The 13699-nt window shown below is 45.4% G+C and overlaps 1 protein-coding gene across 2 annotated transcripts; it reads right to left on the bottom strand.

The window, feature by feature from the left end:
- Positions 1 to 10237: 10237 nt before the first annotated feature.
- Positions 10238 to 13125, bottom strand: LOC117148205 (segmentation protein Runt). Of its 2 annotated transcripts, none has more exons than XM_033315490.1 (2): positions 12176 to 13125; positions 10238 to 11761 (listed from the first exon to the last, which is right to left on the bottom strand). In XM_033315490.1, exons 1-2 carry the CDS (start codon positions 12873 to 12875, stop codon positions 10938 to 10940), a joined length of 1524 nt encoding a protein of 507 aa, XP_033171381.1. In that variant the 5' UTR covers positions 12876 to 13125; the 3' UTR covers positions 10238 to 10937. The 2 variants fall into 2 exon arrangements, with proteins under 2 accessions (XP_033171381.1, XP_033171380.1); XM_033315489.1 differs by having other exon boundaries at positions 12167 to 13101.
- Between the last annotated feature and the right edge of the window lie 574 nt (positions 13126 to 13699).

Here is a 13699-nt window from a genome sequence, read left to right as displayed (position 1 = left end):
AAGCATTTTTTCCAGTGCACGGCTCGCATAACTCGATAGGAAAACGAGAAAAAGGCTAAAAGAGGGTGCTACTGGAGACAGATTATTCATTATTTGCCTGCGGAGATTTCATTTACACAAAGAGCCTTTGAGCCGCCAGAAGGGCATTAATCATAAATTGCTTCGATCGAGGTGTATAAAGAGATGATATCTGATTAAATACCGAGAGAAAAGTCAAGGACGACTTGCCTTTGGGCCGATTAACTTAGCAAGCCCATTTTGCCCATGGCCGGAGCTTAAACAGGACTACAAACAGGACAAGCAATAAATGTGCCTAAAATGCATACAAAATCCCAAATAGCCAGCTTCGCTTGCCGCTTCCCCCCCCAAGCAAATTAAGCCAATTTCCGATCCATCTAAATTACGCATACGCCGCATGTTACACCCGAGATGAGTTGAGCGAGAAATGAAAGTGCAGGGATGGCACGCTAAGCGAGAACATTTGGCCATTAGTTGGCCCTAATTAGCCGCAAATTGTCGGCTCCGTCGGTTCAATGGCCAAAACGATTTCCCGGAAAGAGCGACGTGTTGGGCTAACAATTAGGAAAAGGTTTGACTCTAATTTGGCTTGATTTGCTGACTGACCGCCACTGCAGTTTTCAGTCCTGCCGGCGCAAAAGTTCTGGCCGCTGTCCACCCGGAAAATGCAACTCCAGGACTCCGGCATGATTTCCCCGCCCTCTCGGCCGCCAATAAAATGCCTTCATGTCACTGTCGCGACGCTTTTTGTTTCTCTAGTGTTTGCTCCGCTTCACTCCGTTGATGTTGCTGCCGTTGATGCTTCTGCTGCTGTTGTTGTTGCTGCTGCTGTTGTTGCTGCCGCCGCTCGTACAACTGTCCAAGTGACAGCTGCCGCCGTGACTGTCAGCCAACCGCCCTGGAAAAAAGCCTGGCCAAAAACAACAGGGGACAAAAAAAGCAAAGGTGGATCGCAGTCGAGCTATCCGACTGTGAATGCCCTTCCACAAACATTATAGCTAACTCTTTATGAATGAAATACAATAATTAGAAGGCTATTTTATCAGTTCCTCCCAATTACTTGATGTTCCGATCGCTAATTGTAGCACTTTAATTATGATAATTTAAAAATGCATCGAATAGATTTGATATTGTGTATACCCATCACACTGTTTCACAGGCTGCTGGTCGAAATGAAAGTACCCGAAGGAAAAGCGTGAAAACCTCTGCTCGATCTCTGGCTCTGCAGCAATGCGCAATCAGTTGCAACGCAATTTGATTTTGTCGCTTCATGGCTCATGCACCACTGCCACGCCCCCGTTGCCCGACCACCCGCCGACGCCCACCATTTTCCACCCATAAAGTGCACATGTCGCTCCATGTTCACAGTGACATTCATTCGCCGTCGCAGCGCTTTCTTTTCCACCAGCCATAAAAAGTTTCCGGCCAACACTCGACCCCCAGCCCCTGCCCCTGCCACGCCCCCTTCGTCTGGCCACTGCAATTGTTTCACCTTTCAACCCCCCCAACTGCCCCCGCTCCACACCCGGCTGGCGGCATTTTTTGGCAATTTATTTGACGGCTTCAAGTTGCCGACGTTGCTGCGGTTGCAAAAGTGCATTAGCCGCTGCCTGTCATTCATCGAATCAAGTGTTATGCGGCTGTCACAAAGTGTGGGGCTTAGGAGGGTTAAACGATGGGGGTTAAATTGGCAGGGGCGCGGCGCGTTAGCCACCCCGCATTTTTGTTGTGCCGCGGTTTTCGGCCACATGGACAAATGACAAAAATTTCAGCAGAGAATTCGCTGGATTCGCGGTTGGCGATTTGGACGGTTTAGATGGCCAAAATGGACTTTAAAAATTGGTAAGAAATTTCATTATTTACAACATTAGAGATTGTTTTTTATTCGGGAAAATGAAAAAATCTCCTTTTTTAAAATTTGATAGTAAAATTTGGATAATGAAAAAATCTCGTTTTTTTAAATTTGATAGTATAATTGAATACGAAATAAATAAAAATCAAAATGCAATCCAAAAATCCCTCAACTTAAGGCAAATAGGAAACTAAAAACTCATTTCGTAAGAGTTTATACAATACCATACATTTGTTTATATTTATGAATTTTTCCGATTCGAGGCTAAGAAAAAAACATGTGTATTTGAAAATAAACAGGCCATTTCAATTGCAGACCTTAAAGGATTTAAAAAAGGTTTCTCTCATTTTTGGCTTTTTTTGGTTTGGTAATGGCGTTTTCATGATTTTCGAGGGTGAATTTTATTTCTTTTGGCCGTCTGAGTGCTAACAACTGTGGCACTCCTTCTTGGCCATTGTTATTTGTTTGCATGTTGTTGGTTTTTATCACTCTATTGGTTTTGTTGTTATCGTTGCGGCCGTTGTTGTTATGGCCACTGCCTCACATTATGACATATCCATCGTATTTTTGGGCCTACTTTTAATACTCATTTTTATTTGTGGACTTGCCGTCTTGTTGTCCTTTTTCCTACGGATATTGCTGGGTTTTTTGCGCACTGCAATGTGGCAAAGACCCCCCGTTGAATTTCGCGCCACTGGCGCCCGTGCCAACTGCATTTTCGACCCCCTTTTTGCAGCTCGTTTGTGAAATACCCGAAGCATTGCGGTCGCCATATTGCGTTTGCATACACGCCCACATGCCAAACACACACACACACACGAGATGCGATAGCCTCACACGGATACTAGCCCCACAGCCCAACCCACCCCCAACACACACACAAGCACACAATCACATACTCACACACTCAAACACTCACACACTCGCATTGACAAGAGCGTATTGATGGCCATGTTTCATGCGCCGTTGTCAGCCAAATTTAATGCGCGCCGCAAATATGCAAGGCCACCCAATGTACCGCCCCGCACCACCCCATTTTCGCCCAATTTTCCACCAACCCCTCTCGCGATTTTCCGGCCCCATCCCCGCTTTTGCGCTTTCCCTCCTGTCAGTAAGGCAGACAACAAGCGCGACTTTTCATTTGGTCATTTAATAAAATGCAATGCCCAGCCGCCATGTGGACAAAAAGGGGGCGGGGGCGCAGCCAGAGGAGGGGGTTGCAGAAAAGGGGGGCGGAACGCCCACCGCCCCCTGCTTTATTACAATGCTGGGCAGCAAAATTGTTGTTGGATTTATGGCGGCATTACATGACATGATTAATGGGCTCCAATAGCGGCAAGAATCAAGGGAAAGCCCGTGGGTGGGGGGTGTTGGTATATGTTGTGAGGAGGAGAGTGTGTTGGAGAAATGGGTGGGGAGTGAAGGGGAGGGGGGTGCCAGGACAATGGACACGCCGGCAAATGTTGACCAGAAGGCGGATTTAAAACGCAGCTCCATCAGCATCATCATCATCGCAAGTTGCATCAAAGCAGCTGCCACTGTCATGAAAAGGGGGTTTCGCTTAAGGGGCTCACTGTCCCCCCAAAACCAAAGAGGCAACTTGTCAGTGGGATCCAAAGAGCACTATAGCTCGGCTCAAATTAGGCCTATTCAAGTAATGAAACACCAAGCGAGCAATTCAAGTACAAGTAATTATCTTAGATATTAAGATATTAGAGATTAAGATATCTTAGATATTAAATTAATATATTTGTAATGTTCACAGCAGATCTGGCTTAGAATTATCCTTATTATCGCTTATTTTATTATTTATATAATATAACTAAGTTATATGGAAATGCACTCCTTTAAAATACACAGTGGTTTTATTTTTAATATAACACTAATGATACTTCTTATAAACTAAGTGTAAGCCTTTTCAATAGATCTTACATTATATAGACCTCAAAAGCCTCTATTTAAACCCAAACAACTATATATAATAAAATTAGTTCTTTGTCTATATCAAAATATAAATTTTAGTAAATATTTTAAAATATAATAGTTCAAGTTTTTAAGTGCAAAATATCATCATTTGCTAGTATTGCAAAGTTAATTTCAGCTTTTGTTAAGCAGCCCTTGAAAAGTGCATTTCCCACAAATCAAGCTTGCTGGCGTTTTTTGCAGGCTCCATTTTCACCTGGAGAGACCCACCCCCCACTTTCCTTCACAGCCAGTTCTTTGAAAGCCATAAAATTTGAGACATTTCCGCTATGCAAATGACTCCCAATTAGTTCAATCTGCCATCCCAGGAACTCCATAAAGTGTCTCCGCAAATATGACACACTCAGACGGGAGCTCTTAACTCTTGACTCCCTGGACTCGAAACTCCTTTCCTTTCCTTTCCTTTCCCAGTCAGTCAGCCAATCAATGGAAATCGAACGGACGGGGGGTGGGAAAGCGAGGAGCGGGAAATGGGTGCTGGGAAATTCCGAAAGCCAAACTGAAGCAAATTCCCAATTACCCGGTGCTAAACTCCGACTACCTCGCTTACGATTCGTTTATTCTGTTGATCCATCAAATTAAAAATGTAATGCTCCGAAATTTAAACACCCTAATGCAGCTCCAGGGGGTGGGGCGGGGGGTGGATCAGGGATCACTAATAAGTGCAATCAGTGAACGATGGAACGACCCGTCTGTCCGTCCGCCTGGAGTCACCTGTACAGTGTGCACCTGAAGCTCTATTTGAATCCACATCCCCGACTGCAGTTTGCCTTTTGTTTTTGCACAGCTCGCTCGCTTGCTTTTTTGTTTTATTTCGGCACTCGTCTCCTAATGAACTCGCTCTGGGGGGAAAAGTGCGAGGTGGAATTCACCCACACTGGAAAAAAAAACCAGCTACTAGGCCAGAAAGTAAACTACTAGCGAAAAGCAGCATAAAAAAGTGCATAAATGACAGATATTATAAGCATTATCTTAGGCTGAAGAGTATCGTCAATACAATACTACACTTACAATTCTGTTCAGAACGTCCAATTTCGTTCAGTGTAGTTCAGCCATCAAGTGGCATCAACGTTGTCATGATTTCTGCTTGTTAACATGGCTACCGTAGGAGTTGTGCCATCCTCACTCCTTTTCCAATTCAGCTCAGTTCAGTTCGGTTCGGCTCGGTTTGGTTTGGTTTGGTTTTCCTGTCTTTCAAATTGGGACTTCTGAAAATTTAACTCTTAACGTTGCCCCCTCGTCGGTTTTTTCGGGGTGGGGTTTTTTGGTGGGGCACTGCCATAATTCCTCGTCGACATGTCAACAGAGTGCCTCCATCCCAAAGATTGGCTGCCGAGAACAGTTTCCACACCGATGCGACAAACGGACGGGGAATCCGAATCTGAATCTGAACCTGTATCTGTATCTGTATCTGAATCTGAGTCCGTACGGAGTCGCGTTGGCGGACTAACGGACAGACGGACGGAGCGACGTGTTAGTTCATTTTGATTGCTAATTGGTTTGTTAAACAATGGCGTCGGGGTTTTAACGAATTGCCCAAAAATGCAGCGGGACGAGGGACGAAAAGGGTGTAGGAGGATGATGAAGGACTGCCGCAAATCATTCTTCGGCTTATCACTTCAGCATGAAAATGTATTCTATTAAAATCGAGATGGTACTAATTTCGGAGCCATACTATCACAATTTACTATTATTTAGAATCATATTCAATATAAATAAACGAGATTTACATTGCTATCTATGATTATTATTACTAGTTATGTCTATTTACGGAATTATTAAATTTGTAAAAAATTTGTGTGTTTATTGATAATCCATTATTGCCGAACTACCTAAGCTTACTCCAGATTCTTCAAGCAACCCTCTCTCTAGCTCGTTGTGTTTGCCTTCATCTCTAGTTAAGTAATTTCCACGAACAGTTTCCCAGTTGACATTGACTGACCGCAAAGGGGTGGGGGCGTACAGAAAGGGGGAAAACTAGGATTCCCCCCAGCGAAATTTCCTTGGCGAGTGGCTGAGCATTTCGGAGGAAGTCGACGAACTGATGACTGGGAAAACGGTGGGAATGGACTGTAATTGTGCCGCTTAAAAGGAAGGTGATTCGGCAACAAGTGAGACGACCGCATAATCCACAGCGACCACAAAGGCCACACGGTGGCGCATTAATAAATTTGCTCTGGCAAAAAGCGAAAAATATTGAAAAAGCGATCTCTACACAATTGTCCATAAAGTGGACACTTTTTGCATTACTTTTCATTTTATTTTTGCCTTTTCAATGCTGTTGCTGCTGCTGCTGCTGCTGCTGCAGTTGCAGTTGTTATTGCTGCGGGGTGTCCTTGTTTTTGCCGTGCAACCACAGCGAGGATTAAAGCGGACAGTAAAGCGGACGCGGTGCCATTTGTTGTGACAATGTGGCTAACAAAAGCGAACAGCAACACTGACTCGTTGATATTGACAACTTTTTAATCACTTAATAAATTCAATAAAATTAAATGCGGTTAAGCGCCGACAAGGACAACGGCTAGCCCCACGCCCAATCAAAGTCCCACCTCAATCACGAACCCTTTCATCCGTCACTCAATCAGAAATACTCAAGCGCCTGACGGTGAACAAAAGACTCGGAAAAATGCTGTCGAAAGGATTCAATGGTCTTCGGCTCCACAAATATTTGGTTGCCCTTTTTTTTGGGCAACAAAAAGAGCTTGTCAACTTAAGCTCAAATAGTTAATAAGTTAAGTTGTAGTATACTAAATACAAAACCTATTTCATTTATAATTTTAAATAAATATTTTAAAAGAGATACCCTTGATTGATGTGCCCAAGTAAGGACATTCACACTTCGAACTTCTTTGGCGGAAGCTGCCCCTTTGAAGGACATTCAATTAGCGTGAATTATTTTGTGCGCAGCATTTTAATTTCGCAAATTAAGTGGCTCGGTCCGAAATCATCGGCGTTTCGGCTAGGGATCTCTAATCCCCGGCCATTGCAATATACGCGACAGACTTGGATTTAGTTGAGGAAATCTCGGCTATTGGGGATTATGTCGGAGCAGCGACTAATTGGAGTTGTTTTCCTGGGCTTCCATTTTCCGGCTCAATCTAAGCGCATTAGAAAAGCAGAGGAAAAGCAGTCTGCGTTGCGGGTTAACCGCCAAGGCCCTTAGGCTGCTTTTTATAGGGGATCCCCGGCCAAATGTGCCTACGTATTTTCCGTGACAGCTAACAAATTGCCAACATTGGCACTTAAATTGTAATGCCCTTTTAAAGGCCCGTTTAAAGTTTTCCCAGACAATTGACTTTGCTCGCGTGACACTTTGGATTTTGCGGGCAACTCGACCCCCTAAACCCACGGCCATGGCCACATGCAATCAGCGCCGACCGACGCATTTCATTAGCACCAAATTAAGCAAAAATCACCCAAAAAAGGAAGCGAGCAAAAAAAGAGTCGTATTTTAGGAGCCATACAGCTGCGGTCAAGCTAATAGTTACGATCGTATTGAAAAGGTTTGCTACCGCTTTGAATTTAAACAAAAAAATATTAGTTAATCTATAAAGCTATTTATCTGCATAAACTTTTAACTTCTATTGTTAGAAAACCTTTTGGAAATATACTACAAAATGTGGCTATAACAGTTGCTCAGTAGCATTTAAATATAAGTTAAAATTTTAATTGGTCTAGTAAACAATTTTAACACTTATCATCATTTAAATAAAATGTTTAGACTCGCGACTGCCACTAGTTTCTGGGTCACAGCTGTTCACATTTTGGGAGCTTTGTTGATCGTACTCCGTACAAAGGGTTCTCCCCTCAAAGGCAATTGCATTTCGTTTGGTCAAAATGAAAAACAAAGAAGAAAAAACAAAACGAGCTCGGCTCATTTCGATTGTAATTTGTTCGGTGGAAATTGGTGGGAAAACTGGGGGCTGGGCGCACAACAGTTCATTTACCTTTTCGGCGGAGAAGCCCCCAATATCACGGCCCCGTGCCTCTTTGTAATTTCTGGCCAAGCATTTTCCATTGGCCATTTTTATATTTTCGGTTCATTTCGCTGGCCCCTCCCCCTGGATTTTCCGCCCCGTCCATCGCCCATTTTCCCCATCTTGTTTGTTTTGTTTTGTTTCGCTTGTGATTCGATTCGTTTCGCGTGGCGCGGTTTCGCGTATCTTTGTATCTTTTCACGGTGTATCTGCATCTGTGTCTGTACATATGCGTGTCTCTGTATCTGAATATGCATCCATGTGTGCACTTTTCCGACTGGCGATCCAAACCGCCGGCAATCACACGCAAGCAACCTCAGAAGCGACAACAATTAAAGCGGCGACTTAAAACGAAACTTCGACCAATCCAACCAATTGTGAAATTGCAAATCTAGTAGAGCTTGTAGGAATGAAGAATATCTCATGTTTATATGACGGCGAACAGAGGTGCATGCACGCACTTCTTCAAACAAATTTCAACATATACTTTATATTTTAACGCATGCATACATGGGCTTACAATTTATTTACCAACAAAAATAAAGGCTGTTTCGTTTCAAGAAAATAAAATAAAACCGCCTACAAATAACCGAACAGCGAGCAACAAAAGCAAAGCATTAATGCCTAACAAAATCAAACAGAGTCAAAAAACAAACGCAGCGAAAATACACGAATGCCAAAAATAAGCGAGCAAGAGGCCATTACTTTTGTTTTAACAAAAAGCGGCGTACACTTTTTGCCTGAAAAGAGGAAAACAAGAGCCGAGTGCTGGGCGCGGAAAAAAACATGGGGGAAAAGTGTAGAACACATTGTGAAAATGTAAATTTTCCATTGATTAAATGCGAAAATGCAAGTGGTGGGCTGGAAAAGTGATGTGGTGCAACGGGTAGCGAAATCATTACGGCTGCAACTATTTTTCGGAAAAATATTTGAGCAAATGCCAGTGATAAAAATTCGAAATTCGCAGCTTCAATCGGATTCGCTTGGACGCGTTGAATTCCCTTGAAATGTGTCTGCACATCGCAACTTCTTTTTAATTATTCCTAATAACTAACGAAATTAAACAATCAATCAGTAAGTTGAGTTTTACTATCTTAAAACTTGTTGTGTTTTTCAATCAAGTTTATGTCTTCTATTCATTCCCATCCGCTTGTTGTTAAGATGGAGTTGTCTTCAAAATAGTTTCCCTCTGACAGCTCACCCACGGCGATTTGGCCAAGGTAGAAACCCCATCGTTCTGTCACCAAATCGAGGACCTGCGACCTTGACCAATCGCAGGCAAGGTCGGGCGGCAGCGGACGACCTTGAAAGGCCCACACTAACCAAATGGACCAAGGTGTTGACCAGCAAAAGGAGATAACTCAACGCGACTGTGCGGTTAATGGCCCCGACCAATTTCACTGCGGTTGGCCAACTGCATGTGCTGCATCCAGCGTGTCCTGAATGTCCTGAATGTCCTTTCCCCTGCGTTGGCATCTGTGTATCTGCATGCTGCATCCGAGTCCTGGCTACGAAATCGAGTTAGTTATGCCAATTAATGCGGCAATTGTCGAAAAGCGAGCTCCTGCCGACTCAACGAGGTTCCCTAATCACCAATAATCCGCATTAATTGCCATCAATTTGGGCTTTGGCCATGTCCATGCCCTGCGGTCAGCAGATGTCCTTCGATTTTCGAGGACCACCACCGGACAGATTGCTGAAATATTTCAGGGTTTTAAGAAATCACTACAGTTTCTTTCTGTATGAGCAAGAATCAGTGGTCTAATGTCCAGTATAAAATGTTATGATACACTGAAAAAAACTAATATTTTCCTCTCGTTTATATTTCTGTTCGAATGGTTCCTTAAAATATCAAAATACCCGAGTACTAAATTAATGGGAAAACCTAAGTAAAACCAGATAACATCGATCGTGACTGGAATTATTAAACTTTAGTAGTTGTGTGTATAAACTATTCTAATTCGAATCGTTTTCGCTCTCTTTGGGGATACTCAACCATTATTTTGATTGATTAGAAAAGAGATTATTTGATGAAAGTGCCAGACACTTGGATTTCCCCCCAGCCAACAACCACAAATAGTTGTTATCGCTACTGCTCGGAGATAAGTTAAAATGAAAATATTAATTCGCGGTTGGGTTTTCCAATTGTTTGGGTCTGATAATTTTATTTTGATTTCACAGTATGCGGAGGCAATTCACGGTCGCATTTTATAATCATTTCATTTTCGATTTGATAGGAAGTTCATTTGTTGAGAGGGTAAATCCAACTTAAAATAGGCGTTTTAGTTTTTTAGCTATTCATTTAGATTCAGGGATTGGATAGTTTTTAAATGCCTCGCAGTTAAGCTGAAAGAGATTTCCTAAAAGTATTGGGAAAACCTTTGGAGAAATGAAAACAAATACTTCATATTTTTGTAAATACTTTTTGTGTGTGATTTTTGTTTTTTATTTGGTTTTGTTTCAAATTCGATTTTTGTGTTAGATCTCTTTTCGCGCTAAAACTTATGGCTAGACAAAAAAATTGATTTCTCGCTTAGACGACTAGTTAAACATAATGATTAAAAATAGCTAAATTCGCATATTATCCATCGAAAAAAATAGGTTCTCAAAAAAAAAGTTATGAGTGTTACAACTAGTTAGCTATGTACAAATTGTGTTGTTGTTTTGTGTTGAAATGAAATTGAACTAAAGTTTGCTTTCTTGGTATTTTCTTTTTGGGCTGAGTTTTTGAGTTTTCGTGTTTTCTGCTGGGATTTGTAAAAAATCCTGGTGAAAATCGAGGGCCTGTGATTCAAACTCGTCGCACGATTTTATGAGTCCGAGCATAAAACTTCGCCGGAGTCTGATTTCCAGGATGGGGTCCTTTGTCCTTTATCTATTATCCACTATCCTCTATCCATAACTTTTGCTCAGCTAGTCGATGCTGCTGCTCCCGCTGCCGTTTATCCTTCTATCCCACTGATGAGGCTGCTCCGTTTGCCGGCCGGAGGCGTCGTAACTTATAACACTATATCACAATTATAATTTTTGCCCGCTTGCCGCTCTGCGCCGCCGCTGTTTTATCACTTTGTTTTCTTCATTCCTCCAGATTTTGGGGATCAGATGCCCTAGTAGGGCCGCCACACGGTCTTCTGCTGCACGGCGGCGCTCTTGATCTTGGTGGTCGTTTCCGGCGACGGCTGGCGGCTGTTGGCGACCGCTCCTGGACCGCTCTCGTGGTAGAGCGGCTTCATGGCCGAGGGCGCCTTCAGGTCGCAGCGCATGCGAAGGGGCGCCACATCCAGGCTCTTGTCCAGGTCGAACTCCGACTTGACCACGTCGATCTGCTCGTCGTCGGAGTCGCCGTCGCTGGCGGACTGCTCGTGGATGGAGCTCGTCTCGATGGAGGTGTTCAGCTTCAGCAGGACGTGTTGCTGGGTGGGCGAGGAGCTGGAGGGCCTGGAGGAGGCGGGGCTGACGTGGACCGGCTCGCTCTGGTGGTGCAGTGCAGCATTGCGGGCCCGCAGGCCTGCTGCCGCGGCAAAGTTATACGGATGGAAGGCGTGTGGCGTGGCTGCCTTGGCGGCGGCTGCGGCGGCCACATGGTTGAATGGGAACTGGGGCATGGCATAGGGCGTGGCAGGCGCCGCTCCCGGTGGTGATGGCATCATGGCCGCAGGTTGCCCCGCCGCCGCCGCCACTGCTGCCGCCGGATGTGGATACTCAGATGGCTGGACCGCCGACGAGGAGCTGGTGGCCACCGATGAATTGGGATTTGGCGACACCGAGGAGGCCGACGACTTGGCCAGGGCCGGATGATGCACCTGGGCTGCCTGGGCGGCTGCCTGGTGGCGGAAGTAGTCCGCATAGCCGTAGGTCATGTACGCCGCATCCAGCCAAGCGGGATTCAGCATGAACGGGTTGAACGCGCCGGGATGGGGATAGCCATAGCCTGGAAGGATAAAGAAAAAAGGCGGGAAGTCAGTAAAGCACAACTCGTATTTCATCGGAATGCGTTTTAAAAAGGGTTGGGATGGGGGGTTTGGTTGGCGGTAATGGATCTCAAGATCCTTGGATATATGTATCAAAACCGAATTGCAAAAGGATCCGAAAATATGATGATATTATCTTTAAGATACAGTTATCAATGCAATTATTTCAAAAGTGACTGATCATTTAAAGTTGTGTTTAAAAGTGGCATTAGTTATTTAAGATCATAACTAGTTAGTATTGGCAAATGTTTTCAAAACTATGAAGATTGTAATTGAAGATATGCAAACGGTTTCTGAATTGGTTTTTGGGGATCTGTGGGAGTGGTGGATCAAACTGAAAACATAATGGAAACTAAAAAACTCACTTTGCTTACTTCTTGGCTCCCGTGGCCCGTCGACGGTCACCTTGATGGCTTTGCTGTAGCTGGCGATCTGCACCGGATAGGTGGCGATGGTGATGGTCAGCGTGAAGGACTTGCCGCGTCCCGATCGGCCCACGAAGCGCAGATCGTTGAACTTGGCCACCTGGTTCTTCATGGTCGTGGTGCAGTTCCTCAGCTCGCCGCAGTAGTTCTCGTCGTTGCCGCACTTGATGGACACCAGGGTGCCATCGGGCACGTCGTCCAGGGCGATCACCTTGAAGGCTCCGGGCAGCGACTTGTTCGACCGCCAGTGGTTGGGCAGGGCGCTGCAGAGGATCGAGGGCGATCCGGTCTGGGCCAGCTCGCCGTGGTACTCCTGCAGCATCTCGTGCAGGCTGGCGAACATGTCGGTCATCGAGCTGGGCATCTTGGCGGAGTTCTGCGGACTGGTGGTGGCGTTGCTGCTCGAGCTGGTGTTGTTCGTGCTGAGATCTGGTGTGGAGCTGCCCGTGCTGCTGGCCGAGTGGGTGCTCGTGTTGGCCAGACTCTGGGCGGGATTGATGGCGATTGCGGAGGCGGCGGCAACATTGCTACTCTGCTGCGGCCCAGGACCCTGGGCTACCGCGGCCGCTGCGGCGGCTGCTGCGGCGGCGGCAGCGGCCAGGACCTGTGTGTTGTTGGCCACCATCGTTGGACCCGCTGGCAGATGCATCTCGTATCCGAATGGGGAAATCGTAGCCGTAATCCTGGGGCTGTCGACGGTTGCCGGTTTTCTATTGCGGATTCTCGGTATGCACTTCACTATATCAAGGGTCACTTGGAAAAAATTCGTTTGGTTTTTGGATTGGATTGGATTGTTTCGCGATTTCGAACTCTGCTTCTTTCGAGCCTGTTTCTGTTTTCCAAAGTCGAAATCGATATATTTCTCTGTGCGTTCTCGACACGCTAAAGTCGCTGAGTGAACTGATTCTCTGCTGCGATCGTTGGCAGTATTTAAAGTGGAATGCGCTGCTCGCCGCCTCTGTCGACGGCTCTGCCGGCGTTTGTGCCCCGTCCCACTTGCACGGCGCTAGCGCCGTCTCTTTCCCGCCCATTATCCTGGGCGGTATGGTGGTGTGGTTGGCTACCTACGCACACAGGCGCGCCTTTAAGGGTGCCGGGGCAGGTATATATCGGTATATCGAGCAACCACCATTGCCGCCGCAACAACAACCACAGCAAAAAATTTCCCATTTTTCCATTGCGGTCTCTCTGTGTGTTTGTGTGTGTGTGTGTGGCTGTGTGCGAGTGTGCCTGTGTACGTGAGAGAGAAGTCGCTTGTTACTTGTGGCCAAAAAGGAAAAAATAACAGCGGAAAAAAGGAAAATCGCATGGGCGAGAGCGAGAAAGAGAGAGAAAGTGATGGCCTGGAAATTGCACCAAAGAAAAACTCAAAAAAGAAATACACCGAGACTTTTCCACTCTCTCGCTCTGGCTCTGGCTCTCGCTCCCTCTCTCGCTTTTCCCCACGGGCGGTCTGGAAATTGTGTGCGTTTT

Source organism: Drosophila mauritiana, chromosome X, assembly GCF_004382145.1.
Source record: "Drosophila mauritiana strain mau12 chromosome X, ASM438214v1, whole genome shotgun sequence".
NCBI lineage: Eukaryota > Metazoa > Arthropoda > Insecta > Diptera > Drosophilidae > Drosophila > Drosophila mauritiana.
Note: the sequence above shows the minus strand (reverse complement) of the source record. Positions and strands in the feature narration are given on the sequence as shown.

Excerpts from the sequence above, each read along its gene's own strand:
- LOC117148205 (XM_033315489.1), bottom strand. The coding sequence starts at position 12,875 with ATGCATCTGCCAGCGGGTCCAACGATGGTGGCCAACAACACACAGGTC. Across the intron at positions 11,762-12,166 it reads GGAGCCAAGAAGTAAGCAAA|GCTATGGCTATCCCCATCCC; the intron begins GTGAGTTTTTTA and ends TTATCCTTCCAG.